Source organism: Apus apus, chromosome 8 (genome assembly GCF_020740795.1).
Source record: "Apus apus isolate bApuApu2 chromosome 8, bApuApu2.pri.cur, whole genome shotgun sequence".
NCBI classification, from domain to species: Eukaryota; Metazoa; Chordata; class Aves; order Apodiformes; family Apodidae; genus Apus; species Apus apus.
In genome coordinates, this window is record NC_067289.1 from 26,170,175 (window position 1) to 26,184,143 (window position 13,969).

The 13,969-nt window shown below is 48.5% G+C and overlaps 1 protein-coding gene across 10 annotated transcripts in view; it reads right to left on the reverse strand.

The window, feature by feature from the left end:
• MBNL1 (muscleblind like splicing regulator 1) overlaps positions 1-13,969 on the reverse strand; it is a 75,110-nt gene that overhangs the window by 4,820 nt on the left and 56,321 nt on the right. For 5 of the 10 annotated variants that reach the window (XM_051627039.1, XM_051627031.1, XM_051627037.1 and 2 more), the window contains 5 exons: positions 10,975-11,232; positions 10,059-10,112; positions 9,132-9,285; positions 3,764-3,799; positions 2,970-3,064 (listed from right to left, as the gene is read on the reverse strand). In XM_051627039.1, the coding sequence (XP_051482999.1) occupies positions 2,970-3,064; positions 3,764-3,799; positions 9,132-9,285; positions 10,059-10,112; positions 10,975-11,232 (597 nt within the window). The remainder of the gene's footprint in view (positions 1-2,969; positions 3,065-3,763; positions 3,800-9,131; positions 9,286-10,058; positions 10,113-10,974; positions 11,233-13,969) is intronic. The other 5 variants (XM_051627032.1, XM_051627033.1, XM_051627036.1 and 2 more) reach the window with 5 other exon arrangements.

Below are 13,969 nucleotides of genomic sequence, written 5' to 3' on the forward strand. Positions count from 1 at the left end.
TCTACAAAAGTCATGCAGTGCAGTAATTGAAAACAGCCCTTTTTGTTGGCCTACACAAAATCCTGTGCTTTCAGTATATCATTTAAAATGACAAACCCTAGAGTGGCCTTGTTTCAGCCTGATTTTGTGAAGTGTTCACTGCTTTTGCTGCCTTGTTTTTTCAATGCCAAACCTAAGAAGCCCTGGGCTGGATTTTCATGGCTGGTGAAAATCCACTGCTGAGAAGAGCTGTGGGCTCTTCCCAGGGCCTCTGTGGGCATCTTGGTACACCAGATGAGAAGCAAAGACTGCTCAAAGCAGTGCAACAATTCTCAAAATGTTCGTCTGTGTGAACAGAATTCACTCTGGGGCTCTCCTGAAGTGCCTCATCAACTCAGCTTCCCATGAAAAAAAAAAAAAAAAAATTAAAATGAGAGCAGATGAGCAGCAGCACAGATAGCCAAGCCCTGTTCTTCCCAGCGCAGACCTCCTGCGTGCACAGGCCCTGCGGGGTGGGAGCAGCCCCAGCCTGCAGCAGGACCAGGCAACAAACAGCCCTGCCACCTGCAGGGAGAGGCGCTGGGGTGTGTGGCACAGAAGGCATTTGTAGCATTGCAAACTGCTGCTGCACTTGGAAAGAAAGGCTCCTTTTCCCATGGGATGCTGGGGCTGACCTGCTAATCTGCACAAGAAAGGGAACAGGGAGGTTTCCTCTTCACTAAATCTTCAGTGTCTTAGTGTCAGTTTTTCCACCCCTTGTGCCCTTTCCTCCCCTGGCAACTCCACACAACTCCACAGCATTGCCAACTTGTACAGAAACGTGCTTCAAGCATAATGAAGCTTCTCATACCATTTTTTCCTACTGCTGCAGGACAGGCTGTTGCACCCAACTGTGTAGAAGCATCAGGGGAAGTGCTGTCGAAACGTACCAAGGACCTTCAACACCAGTCCGTGAAGATGATGGGCCAGATCTTAAGCCTTTTGGCATGCATGCACATTGCACCCTGTGGCATTCAGTAATTTCAGCACTGCTCACATAGTATATACATATATACCCACTATATATGTATATCTGGAGGTTTGGCTGCGGAACTTCACTAAGGTGTTATGAGGCTCCAGGGAGGATATGCATGAAATGATCAGAGTCTACCACAGAAAGCTGCCCTGTTATCTACTTGGGAAAGTGCACGGCTATGTAGAAAAAGAAGATTTTACAAGGAATGATGTTTTTCTGTGGCTTGGCTTGTTCTCACAGCTCTCTGGACTCACGGAGGATTTAGAGACACTTAAATTAATTCTATGGTTCCATAAATCTCAATATTAAGAAACTCTGGGCATACAGGTGGTTGCTTGCTTAGCTGACATGTATGCACAGGTAGTCATACCTATGAACTAGCTTTTCAAAACACAAAGTAGTTCTTCTGCTGGTTTAACTCCGTGAGTGACACGGTCACTCAGCAAACACTTCCCAAGAGCAGCAAGTGCTCCTTGCTCAGTAGACTGAGTATTTTTTGGAACTGCAGAATACCCGGGTCCCTCTCGAGACGTGGGATGTACACGCCTCTGTATCTCTGCAACAGGGTCATTTCTGGAGTAATGTTTTTGAGAGATGAGTAAGCTGACAGGTGCAGAGAGAACGTTGAGCTGGGCTAGAACAAAATGGCAGTGCTCGTCAGGCAAAGGGGGAAGGCTGGAAGCCAAAGGCTCTGGGCTGGATCCAGCGAGCACTCGCAGCAGCAGTGCCAGGCCAGGCTGGGGTCTCTGGGCACTGCCCCTTGCTGGGGGATCAACCCAACCTGCACCGAGAGCTGCAGGTGCCACAGGGCACAGGCACTGCTTCCCAGTGCCCCCACCACAGCTGCTAACCTGGCAGCTCGGGTGGGAGTTTGAAATCACTGAAGAAGTTAGTTAGCTCTACGGGCTCAGGGAGCCGAGTATGCCAGGTGAGCCTGCCTTAAAAACTGAACCTGCTCTCAGGACTGACTTCAGACACAGAACCACTCCAACAAAATGCTGAAGAAAATGTTTAGTTCCCTCTTCTAAAAGGCACGTGTGTGATTCCCACTGAGCCGAGAGTATTACCTGTCTACTAGACCAGCACTGACGGCTTCATGACATACGTCCTAGTAATCTCAAAAAAATCAGTTGTTTTTTACAAGAGAAAGAAGAGGGTCTTTTGAAAGTTTTTACTGTTGCATCATCAGCCAGGTGTACTACAGAAATCCGCATGTTTGACAACCCAGCCAGAGAAAACCAACAGGCCACATTTTGTTCTCAGGTACAGCTCCTCTGGCGCCTGGTGCGCATTGCCAGAGCACAATGTCTGGCTTTTTAAGGAGGACTTTTAATCACTTCTTTAGACAGCATTATTCTTCTATTCCTGAAATACATTCAAACATGGCAACAGTCGAGGTAGCTATTTAGAAATTAAACTGACTCTAATGGACATTTTCTTAACTGATACCTGCCTGCTGCAACCAGTAACCAGCCCTTTCCTAGCAGAATCATAAGCTGAAAAAAAAACGTTTGAAAGAAGTTTCTGTGTGGTTCAAACATTTTTGTTTTGCTTTTGGAAGAAGAGAGTCAGAACATGTTCAGACTGTTAAAATTCTGATCCCGCAACCCCTCTGCACAAAGGTTGTACTGGCTTTCACTGGAGTTCTGCACTAAAAGGGACTGTCGGCTTCCCAGAAATTGAAATAAATAATGTGACCTGTGTATTATCCCTTTCTCCTTACATCTCTGAGAGCAGAAATAAGCAGCACAGCCCATAAATGTTAAGTCTGAGTCAGAAACTCTATTATCAATTATTTTTAGCATCAGAAATGGAACTGCAGCACCTTTTGAGCATGGATAAAGGCGTATTAAGCTGTGCTGCGGGTCTTAGAGAGAATGTGTAGGCCAACAAGAGGTAAAATCAAAACCCCCATGCTCATTAAAAGCACCAATTTCAAGTTGTCTGTAAGGAACAAAGCTGTAAATTAGCAAACCTGGTTGGCTGTGGCTGTTGCAGCGAAGGGAACACTTGTGGCAGATGTTGTTGCTGCAGACACAGTGGCTGGCGTAGCACCGTGCACCATGGGAACTTTCGGAAGGAAAATCATATAAGCAAACACAGAGAAGAGTGTAGCAGTATGGGAACCAGAGCGACACGTGGGAGGGGGTTGAGCATGGGATTTGTCACAGCAAGAAGCCCGAGACATTGTTGCCAGCGCGTGACATGCAACCACAGTGCAAAGCAGGACGACATTCCAGGGAGAGAGAGGAGGGGAGTGAAAGAGAAAAAAAGGGGAAAATGCTTGTTACCATCAAATCGAGAAAATCGACACAAACAAGCTTAACCATTTCAATACAAAAATCAACAGAAGAGTTTTTAAATGCCCTTATATTTACAGTTTTTTGTCTTTTAAGAACTCAACCCAAATAGTTACTGCAAACAAAACTTAAATCTTGTTGAAGGACAGTATATGTTGTCTATGTGGCTATAGCAAGATACAGTCTTTATTTAATACAAGATAGTTTCTAAACACTGGAACTCATAGTCCAATCAAAATCCACCAAGGAAGAATGTGCAATTCAAACAACTGCTACACAAGATTCACAACGTCTGTGTGCCCGTGTCAATTAAATAAAACAATCACATTTAATTGACAGGTGTTAGTGCAGGAGGCTAAGGGAGATGGATTGGCACGAGAGCTGTAAGTTAAAATCTAGCAGTGGATTTTGAGGGTCCGTGAGCTGCACCACAGGTTTAAGATAATCAAGAAACAAAGCTGGCACCTACCAACACTTGTAGCGGGTGTCATGCACAATATTGAGCCTGCCCATCATGCATTGCAACAGGAAGGTGGATTTGGAAAGGGAAAAGAATTAAAACAACCCATCACACGTGTAATTAGGAAATTTCATTTGAACAAAGAAGAAAAATTGTTATTATGGGAACAGTGGCATGTAACTGTCAGCACAATCAAACCATACAATAGCACAGTGATCATTGGAACCAGTCTCCAGTGAAGGGGAAGGAGCGATGGAGCTGTGTGCTGGTTCAGTGTTTGCTGGCTAGCACCATGGAACACGAGCAGGGACAGGAAAAGCTTCTCCAGCTTAATTTTAAAACTCTCCTAGTCTTGAATCTTTCTGCCTTCTGCCGTAAGGTTTGTATGGTCTTTACCCTGGTTTCCTCAGATGAAAACCCTTCCCAGTCACACCTGCCTACAGGCCCCCAGGCCCAGCCCTGGCAATGGGACGTTCCCTGCGGCTGCTGGGAATGCCGGGGGGGGGCAGGGGGCTGCCCCTCTGGCCAGAGCAGCCTCTGCAGCAGGGCCCTGCTCCGTGGGCTGGAGTGGCAGCTGTGACTGCACCTACACGCTGTCATTAGCTGCAGTCTGACTGCTCCAAGGTTTGGGGCAAACCCCAGGGGAATCTGGCATGTGGTGCTTTTGCCTTATGTGTCGGACCCCTGCCAGCTACTGTGGGAGTGACCTCTGGTCTCTTGGCTTGACATGCAGTTCAGAGGAGTGACTGAACAGCTAAAGTCTCCCACGCAGCTCATGGCAGCACCTAAGAATGCTCGTCCAGCATTTTTTTCTACATTACTGGACATACTGTGGGCTGCTGGTAAGTGGGCTTAACAACCCCCAACTCTCCATAGGCTACAAAAAAAAAAAAAAGATAACTGAAGTGACAGCACTTGGTGAATTCTGCCCTGCAACCAGAGAGCCAACAGCAGCACAGTGCTTTTAGGAACACTGTGATATGATTTTTTAACTACCACTAAGCTGGTAGTTCTGTTTGCATAGCAAAATGCCTTCCACCAGACTGGACTCAGAATCTCCTCTTTTGGCTTCCCATATGATAAGATAAAGATGCACTGATAATTCAGCATATCCGATTTTAACGAACAATTTACTTTTCTATTTAGCAAATAATATTTATTAGCACTGCTAATTATGTATGACACAGCAGAAAATAAACTCTCTGGGAAGAGAGATGGGAGTGGAAATGGAAGCCCATCCTAGCAGCCTGCTGGTGGGAGCCAGGGCCGTGCAGCTTCTGAGCGTCCCAAGGGGGACAGGACATTGTCTTAGCTGGTGCCAAGCATTGTAGTGGCTTGCACAATCTCAAGAGCATTTAACTAAGCAGGGGAAAAGTCAGCCAGTGTAATTACTGCTGGGGACAAGGTTACTCTCTGTCATCACTGCATCTGCAAGGCGATAAAGAAAAGGGCATAATTGTGTTTCCTAATTACTCTTCTATTTCTGTGTCATGGAAGAGACTGAAAATACTCACAAAGAAAGGTTAAGTGAAAGAAGGGGAGCTCTTCTCACTTCCCCATGCATGGGTCCTAAGTGAAGTCAATGGGACCACTTGCAGGATTAAAAAAATGGCCCAGATTTGGCTATAAAGTGCAAACAATAAGTAAAAGTGCTTTCTTGGTCTCTCTTATGACATCTCTGTGGTATTAATGAGGTTACACAGAAAAAACTTTGAGTTCTGCCTCTCTGCAGAAGTGCCCTATTTCTAAGGTTGTACCTCCTTCATTGGATCTGGAATGTTATGTTGTTCCATGCATAATAAGGTCTACATGTTAAAGACAAGTTAGACTTTCATAATGGCTCTAAAATATCACAGTAAAGCTTTTCAGCTCAAAATTGTAGCCTGAGTTATCATCATTAACATTATAACCAGCACACACAGTTTTGAAGGGGAATCGAAGCAAATGAACATAAGGCAGAAATGAAAATACCAGCTAGGGTGCAATCATTTGCAAATATGAAGACATAATGCTGTATGACCCTCTTACCAGTAATAAAAATCATCTTGGCTATGACCTTAATACTCATCTTGACTTCAGAAGCTTTGACCGACTAATGAGAACGCATGAATAATAAATGTGCAGTTTCGAATGTTCCCTAGCTTTTCAGCACAAGGCAGAATTTTAATTCAAGGATGTGCTCTGTTAACTGATCATAACTTCACAACCAGATTACTTCAGCAGTGGAATAAAGCTATTTTTATAAACATTCTAGGTTTAGTGGTGTTTTAAGCTTTTTTTTTTTTTTTCCCCCTCTTCTTTCTCTCCCTCATATTATTCCCCTCAGTCTACTTATTCTGACCAATCTACTAAATGCCAATTAAAAATACCACCTTAGACAGCCTAAGCACTCCTGCCAAGGTGATCTTTCCCTCCCTAACATTCTGGAGGAGCGGAGTGTTTTCATACAGCCCCAGAAGCCCCAGGGAGGAAGGTGGATACACTGATCCCGCTTTAGGAAAGCATCTGTGCACTGACTGAGTGTCAGCGATGAGCAAGTCAGCTCTCTGGAGCTTAGGCTGCAGAACCACCTAAATATGGAAGGACCTAACAGCAGAGGCTGAGGCCTCACCAGGGCTGGCTCTGGGGCTCCAGTGCCCTGCTGCACTTCTGCCCCATGCAGGTGCATCAGGACAACAGCTCCTGCTGGTATCTGTCAACCTGGAGGATCACCCCTCTGAAAGGCCATCTGCTCACCCAGGGACATGCACAGGCCAGAGCAGCTGGATCAGCACAACTGAGGAGACAGTGAGCTGAGGCACAGGATGGCAACAAGCACCAGGACATGATTTCATCTAGTTGCACAGAGGAGCTCTCTGTCTGCAGGTACCAACACACCCCAGCCAGCCCTCAGTCACTGCAGGACAAAGCACGTGCAGGAGCAGGGAAGGCCAAGTGCCTGGTGCACGGCAAGTTCACAGCCCCACAGCAAGACCTTGGCCTGTGTGTCTGCCAAGGCGTGGACTGGGCAGCCAGCACAGACATACCAACACCACCTGTGAACATCCACTAGGTCATGCAGAGCCTCCTCCTTCAGCAGACTACCTCCACTTACTTCAACTAGCCAACACCACAAGTGTTCCCAGTTCTTTCTTGTAATGCCTTTTAGACCCCCCTCCCACTGTGGTAACAGCTTTCAGCAGCCAAGGTTTCTGGGAGACTGTGACTCCCCTCTCAAGAGGGGAGCTGTGCTTTACTGGAGAGCAGTATGAATACCTAAGAGGAGCACCTAAGAGCTCCTTTAATCATTTAAAGTGTGCTGGAGTGCCAGTGTCCATCCCCTGGCACAAACAATCCCTTCAGTTGCTTTCAAATGCCCTTGCAAAACAGGCAGCCAGAATTACCTTCTGATTTAGAAGAGGTATCTGGGTTTATCTGGAGCACAGGTGGAAAACTCCCAAGGTTGAAACACCAAAAGTGAAGTGCCCTGCAGAGAAGGGTCCTGCTAAGATGCTCTTAGGGGCACACACCTGTACCATGGATGTTCTGCACACATCCTGCACTCCAGACCTGCTGTGTTTTCATACATGGCAGCTGAAGGAACTAAGAACACATCTGAGTAATTGCACTTATGGTGTCTGTACCTGAAAAATATCACTTTAATTCAGGCCCCACTGAACAAACCTGCCTCTGCTCCACGGCATGGGGCAGAGGGCACCCATGCGCTGTGCTCTCCTGTCGGTTCCTGGGGACTGACAGAGAAACCCTGTTTCCAGCTGACTGTGCACAAACAGGGTCAATCCCACTTACTTTCAAGAGGGGAAAATCCTGAGAAGGGTAAGGTGGTGGCAAGTAAAATCTTGACCCTTTTAGAAAAGTACTGGATAACTGTAAAGCTCAAACTGCTGCTATATGAACAATATAAATAGATAATTTGCAGTAGCTGGTGCTAAAAAAATCCTTTATTCTTCTTGTTTAACATATAATAAACTTCAGTGGTCAAGAAAGGTCAAAGGAAGCACCAAAAACCACTGTGCAGACTCCTGTAGGTTTTAGCATAGATCTCCTAGGGGAAGAGCTGAGGTAGGTTGTGTCTAAGTGCCAAAACAGCTTGTGAAACTGTTTAATATCTACAGGAAGGACTGAGACTGCATAAGCATTTTTATATGAATTTTAGTATGTGGGCTAGAGAGCTGATCTCAAGCTTGCTCTGTCAGTCTTCCTGTTGACTCCAACAAGCTTTGCAGGAAGCTTTTTATATGTCAGAGGCTGCATTTTTGGAACCTAAGTAAGTGATTAAAATGTACTGTATCAAGCCACTGACTTTTGTGCCATTTAAATTATACAACTGGTTGTGTGTTAGATCAAGAAAGAAGGGTAAAAGGCATTATACCAAATTCCTGGGAACATATTTGTCAAAAATGTTTAGGATAAAAACCTTACATTTTTTGGTAAAGACTGAATAGCTCTATTTTCTCTTCTCCCCTCCCCTCAACTAGTCTGCATAAGCGAAGGGCTGTCCTCACAGACTCTGTCCAATTTTTGGAGTACAGAACTATCAGGTGTCCTCTGCATACAGTGACAGTGCTGTTTTAACGTGGCTTTGTATGTAAAAAAACCTAATTCAGCTGTGTTAACATAGGCATAAATTCTCACGACACACTAGACACATAATTTTTTGTGAAATGCTGTTTGCAGAACCAAACGTATATTCCAACTTTAAGTCCCACCACTTGTCCTCTGAAGGGATTTCTGCCTATGTGAATAGTATAGGCATCCATTCTTCAGCAATTTCACTAGATACGATCACTTTTGTACAAGAACAAGTGCACCTTGGTTCTGCTTAGTCCAAAATCAGCCCTAAGGTTTTAGTGGAAGGGGCCTAAACCTTCATTTTGGGAGTAGGTTCATGACGAGCCTATCTGTGAGCCTGCCTGTGCCTTTTATGATCACTGCACCATAATTACAATCAAAACCTTCAAGTGTGTGACTCAGAACAACACCAAGGCAAAGGGGTCTTACAGCAAAGAGAAACAAATACAAAACAGCTTAAGAGATGTGTAACGAAGAGAGGTTAATCGAGGGAAAGAGGAAGGAGAGAGGAGATCTGATTTGGGATGACAGAGCATGACACTGATTTTTATCTTAGCCTGGAAAACACCCACCCAAGCTTCTGAGAGAAGCAGAGAGAAGCCAGCCTTCCTGCAGTCAGCAGCTCCTCTGCCACGGCAGGCCGGGCAGGGCAGGGTCTCAGCCTGCAGAGAGGCCCCCAGCCCCAGCGGCCGCCGCGCAAACCTCCACGCGTTTGCCGCCAGGAACAAACTCTTATTTCCTACTGTATTACTTCCAGAATTCCCCCTTCTCCCTCCCCTGAAATAGGCAAACAAAGGGCACTTACCTGGTGGGAGAAAGGCTGTATGCTGCTGTAACTGCATGTTGGCAAGAGCTTGCTGGTATTGGAAAATACCAGTGTTAAAGACTGCGGTGGCACCATTGGTTTTTTCAAGCGCAGGCCTCTTTGGTAATGGGGGAAGTACAGCTTGAGGAATTCCCTGAATGGTGGATGGGTATAAAAATAAAGTCCAGTAAAAAAAAGAAAAAGAAAAAAAAAAAAAAAAAGGGGTGTGGGGCGTGGAGGAGGATGGGAGGGAGGGAGGGGGAAGAAAAGGAAAGAGAGAAAGGAAAAAAAGAAAAATCAGTAGAAGGCAAAACAACCAGGCAGCACCATGTTTATCCATGAGCAAGCAAGCAGCATAGCAGACTTAACTACCAAATAAAAGGCGAGGTAAAAGCTTAACGAGGGAGCACTACCGTAGCCTACCATTAGAGCAGCACGGGGACGGAGCCGCTCGCTACAGGAACCCCTCTCAGGACAACGCTGCTGGAAAGCTCGGGGGTTCCGGCCAGGAGCGAGGCTCGGGGCGGGGGAAGCAGCACTGCGAGCTCCATGAGGATCAACACGGAAAGCGATGTTAATAGTCCCCGTCCGGAGCGGAGGGCAGGGCCGCTGGCGGATCCCCCTCCCCGGGCCGCAGCGCCTGCCCGGCCATGCAGAGCTCGCCGCATGCCGGCCCCCGGCTCCGCGCCAAGCCATGCCCCGCGGCTCCCCGGGCCGGGAGGGGACAGGGGGACGGGGCGGGAGGTGGCCGGTGGGGCGCGGGGGCCGGTGCCGGAGCCCTGCTCGGGGCCCTGGCCCGGCTGCCCCCGCGCCCCCGGGGCGGGGAGGGGCGGGGGACACCGGGATATTCCACCTCTACACATTAACCCCAAACTCGACTCTACGATACAGCTACATGCCAAGCTAAAAGGTGAAAGGTCATAGTACCAGGTCAAAGGTTGCCTCGAGGGGTCGCTTCAGTGATTTGACAGCCGACTGAGTCTTAATTAGCAGGCAGCGAGCACATGATGGCAATGGCCAGTGGGGTCAAGCGCATTAACATAAACAGCAAGCAGAGGTGCATCATGGGGGCAGCAGTGCATTGGGGAGGTGAGAAAAAACAAATAAAAACAAATCACCGGATGCCGTGTACAACGGTAACAAGACTAGGCATGCAGGGGGGCCGGCGGGGCGAGCACGGCGCTGCCCACGGCAGCCCCCCCGGGACGGCGGGGGAAGGGGCTCCCGGCCGCCAGCCCCTCGCAGAGCCCCGGGCTGCCCGCCGGCACCGCTGCTCCTGGCACCCCAGCCCAGCCGTGCTCCTCTCCCACACCCCTGGGCTCAGCGCAGAGGGGACACCGTGCCACCGCGAGGCCTGAGCAGCTCCGGATCTGGCTGCTACAGCCACGAGGTTGGGTCTGGGGCCCTCCGAGAGCTGCCAGCAGCCCTCGGGGGGGCCTGGGGAGGGGGCTACGAGTGACAGGAACACACCCAGATTGACCTCAAACTAAGTCTCTACAAACACAGACTTACAGTAACTGAAATACAGGTTTATCTATCTGTGCGGCTAGATAGATACACATCTACCCACACACAAACACACAATAAACTACAGGTATATGCACACACACGTATGCACACATATATGCACAGAGACACTCCGAACACCAGCAGGCAAAATTAGTGGAACACCTGAACGGTCTGTAACTACTTCAGAGCAGATCTGGCACCACATGCTGATGAGCTCATTGCACCACGACTGGGGTCCCCGAGAACACGCACACCCCCCTCCAGCCAGAACACCCAACACACCCGTGACCATCTCCTCAACATACTTCTATTCCAGAGGGGCTTCCAAACTCACCATGGCAGCTGCAGTCGCTGCTGCCTGGGCAGCTGCAGCTTGGTTAACCTGGTACTGGGCAGCCTTGATCTTGGCTTGCAGGTGCGCAGGAGGGTGAAAATATTTGCACTTTTCCCGTGAGCATCTCCCTTTGATGTAATCCATGCAGACGGTGACGGTGTTGTCGTTGGTGTCGATCATGGCGCTGTCGGCAGGGTGGGCAAACCGGCAGTCGTTCTCCCCCCTGTTGCAATTGCCACGCTGGTACTCTCGACATACCTGTGACACCAGGAAAAGAAAGTTCTTTAGTTTGGGTGATGTGTGTTGTGGGCACGGCTCGGAGCAGAGTCGGGGTTTCTGGAAGTCTGGGAGAGCATCGTGAGGATGGCAGCTCGCCCCCAGGGGTGGTGTTGGGACAGAATGCTCAGCTCCCCGGCAGCACGGACCTGGCTTCTCTACAGCCACTTCTGATGCCCAAGAGCATCAAAACCCAGCAGGATGAGGAGCCGAGCACACCGCCGGTTTTGGTTTGGCTCCTGCTTAGCCAGCCCAGGGCTGTGTTTGCTGGAGCAGGGTGCTGCAGCCAGCTCTGAGCACCACAAGCACCACGGTGCTCAGACACAGTCATGCCCCGCTGTGATCTGGCTGTGTCCCAGCCGCCACCGCTCCAAGCAATAATGAGGGCGATCAGCCAGAGGTGCTGGAGGGTGACGGATGGCTGTCCCCATGCAGCCCCACTGGTCAGGCACTTGGGGACTCAGCTGGACTCACAGCCACACCAGCCCCACCATCCAGGCACCTGCCATGAGAGGACGATCCAAGCCCCGTGGGGCTGCCTCTCCCCACTGCCTGGCTAGCCCTGCAGAGCAGCAGGAGGTGGGTCCCTGGGAGCACAGCAGAGGCTGCAGCTGCAGCAGCCACCAGTCCTGCTGCCACGCATCAGCAAGGGTAGCTGAAGGAATCAGGAACCACAGGAATAAACCCGTGGGGCTGGGGCCTCCCCTGCGACCTTCCCGCTGCTGGGGCAAGGGCTGCAATCCAGCCAGGTCGGCACTGACCCCCTCTGGCCTCCTGCCCCGCCAGCCTTGCTGACACTGACTTATCGCCAGAGCTACAAGCATCAGCTCCCTCCCCACACACCTTGCAAACCCTGAATTTAAAAAAAACCACGTGTGTTCTTTTCATGGTCAGCTCTTCTCAAACTGCAAACAAAAATGTTTGTCATTTAGTTTTCCAAGGGCTATAGGAAACAGAAAGGGACAAAAGCAACCAAGTTCCTGTAAAAAAGCCCAACACTTTAGTAGATGGAAATTCCCTTTAAAGATGGGTGCCCATGAGTTTGGATCATCAGTATTTTCTCAAGGACCTTGGCTTTGATCCCTACAACAAACCAAATTTGGCTGTTATTTGGTTTCCATCCATGCCAGTGCTCTAGCTGCTTTTTAACCAGCTGCCCATTATCTAAGACCTATGAAATGACATCCTCGAAGGTCAGGAGCGATGCCATTTATGAACCCGCTCACAGGAAACATCCATTTGTCCAGAGTCATTCCAGCATGACCCTATTTATAGTGTTTTTCCATGCAGTGACAAAGACTTTGGATGTATATTTGCAGCAGAGCCAAGTGAGCCAGTTCAGACACCTCCACTGCTCTTGTCCATCCCTGTGGTCCTACTGCTCGTGGCTTGGTGCTTGCACAACTGCTTCTGCAGATGAAATGGACTGGGCAAATTCCTCAGCTGGAAAAGAAACACTTGCCTTCCAGGCAATTCTGCAGCCAGATCCCTTCCCTTCCCTGGTCCCCATGCAGTGACACGAACCACTTCGACAGCCAGTACGACAGGCTGGGGAAGGAGGTGACACTGGTTTAAGTAATCACACAAGTCACCTTTGGTCTCTGCTGTGTGCTGGCAGCACCCCTGCTCTCACTGCCTCTCTGCCCCCTGCTCTCACACACACCCCACTTGGAGCTGGGCTGGGCAGCCCCACAGCCTGCCCCACGTGTCCTCTCTGCCATCAGCTGGGGATCCCTGGGCCATCAACCAGTGTCTTCGATCCAGGCCTCACAAACAGACAAAAATACATCATTTCCTTTATTTGTTTGCAGTCTAGAAATAAATTGAAGTCTTTTCCTCTGAAGATAAAGTATGCAACTAATGTCAGTGGACTGTCTCTGCTCTTTGTCTTCTATTGCTGATCCACAAACCCAAGCTCTCAAAACCATGCCACTTGCAAGCAAGAACTACTCCATTAATAACACAAAGATAATATATAAAAATCCACAAATAAGCATATTCATATATAAAAAAGTATCTATACACACAGAAAGAAGATGCATCCACAGATAAGCTAATTTTATCACAGTTAAAAACCAAATACGAATGCCCAGAGAACTGCAATGGTTAGGCAGACAGAGATAATCTCTGGCATGTCCAGAGCAAATTTTCACAGAGCTGTCATGTTGTAGCTGAGATAAGGCAATGAATGGTGCTCTCAGTGCTCCTCACCAGATCTCTGAAGGATGGTTTACAGCAGCCAGACACAAACCATAACACTGCCAGACCTTCTAATCAGTGTGACCAGCATTGGCTTTCCAGTCGCTGTGATGGTAGCCAAGAATGTTTCCAATTCTTGCTTATTTAAAAGCGAGCATTGAAAGTGGTGTTATTTTTTGCCACAGGCATGCAGAAATGTATCATTCATCTGCTTGAGTAAAGAGAGGCATGGAAGCGTGACATGTTGTCTGGTCTTTTAGATCTGGAGAGCTTCTATTTAGTTATTTATTAATAGCTCTGGAATTAGTCTCAAATTTTCAAGTCAGTATGTCAAGAAACATAAACAAAAGAGACCTGTACACCTCTAGCTTGTCTGCAAAAATGCTGAGTTAGTGCTGCAGTAGTACTGACTCACTGTCATTCGTTTCACTTGCTCTAACTTTGGGCTGAGTTTATTTTAGTCTCCCTGCTGGGCTCAGGTTGCCCAGCCTAGTGGGGGGACAACTGCTGCTGCCCCAAA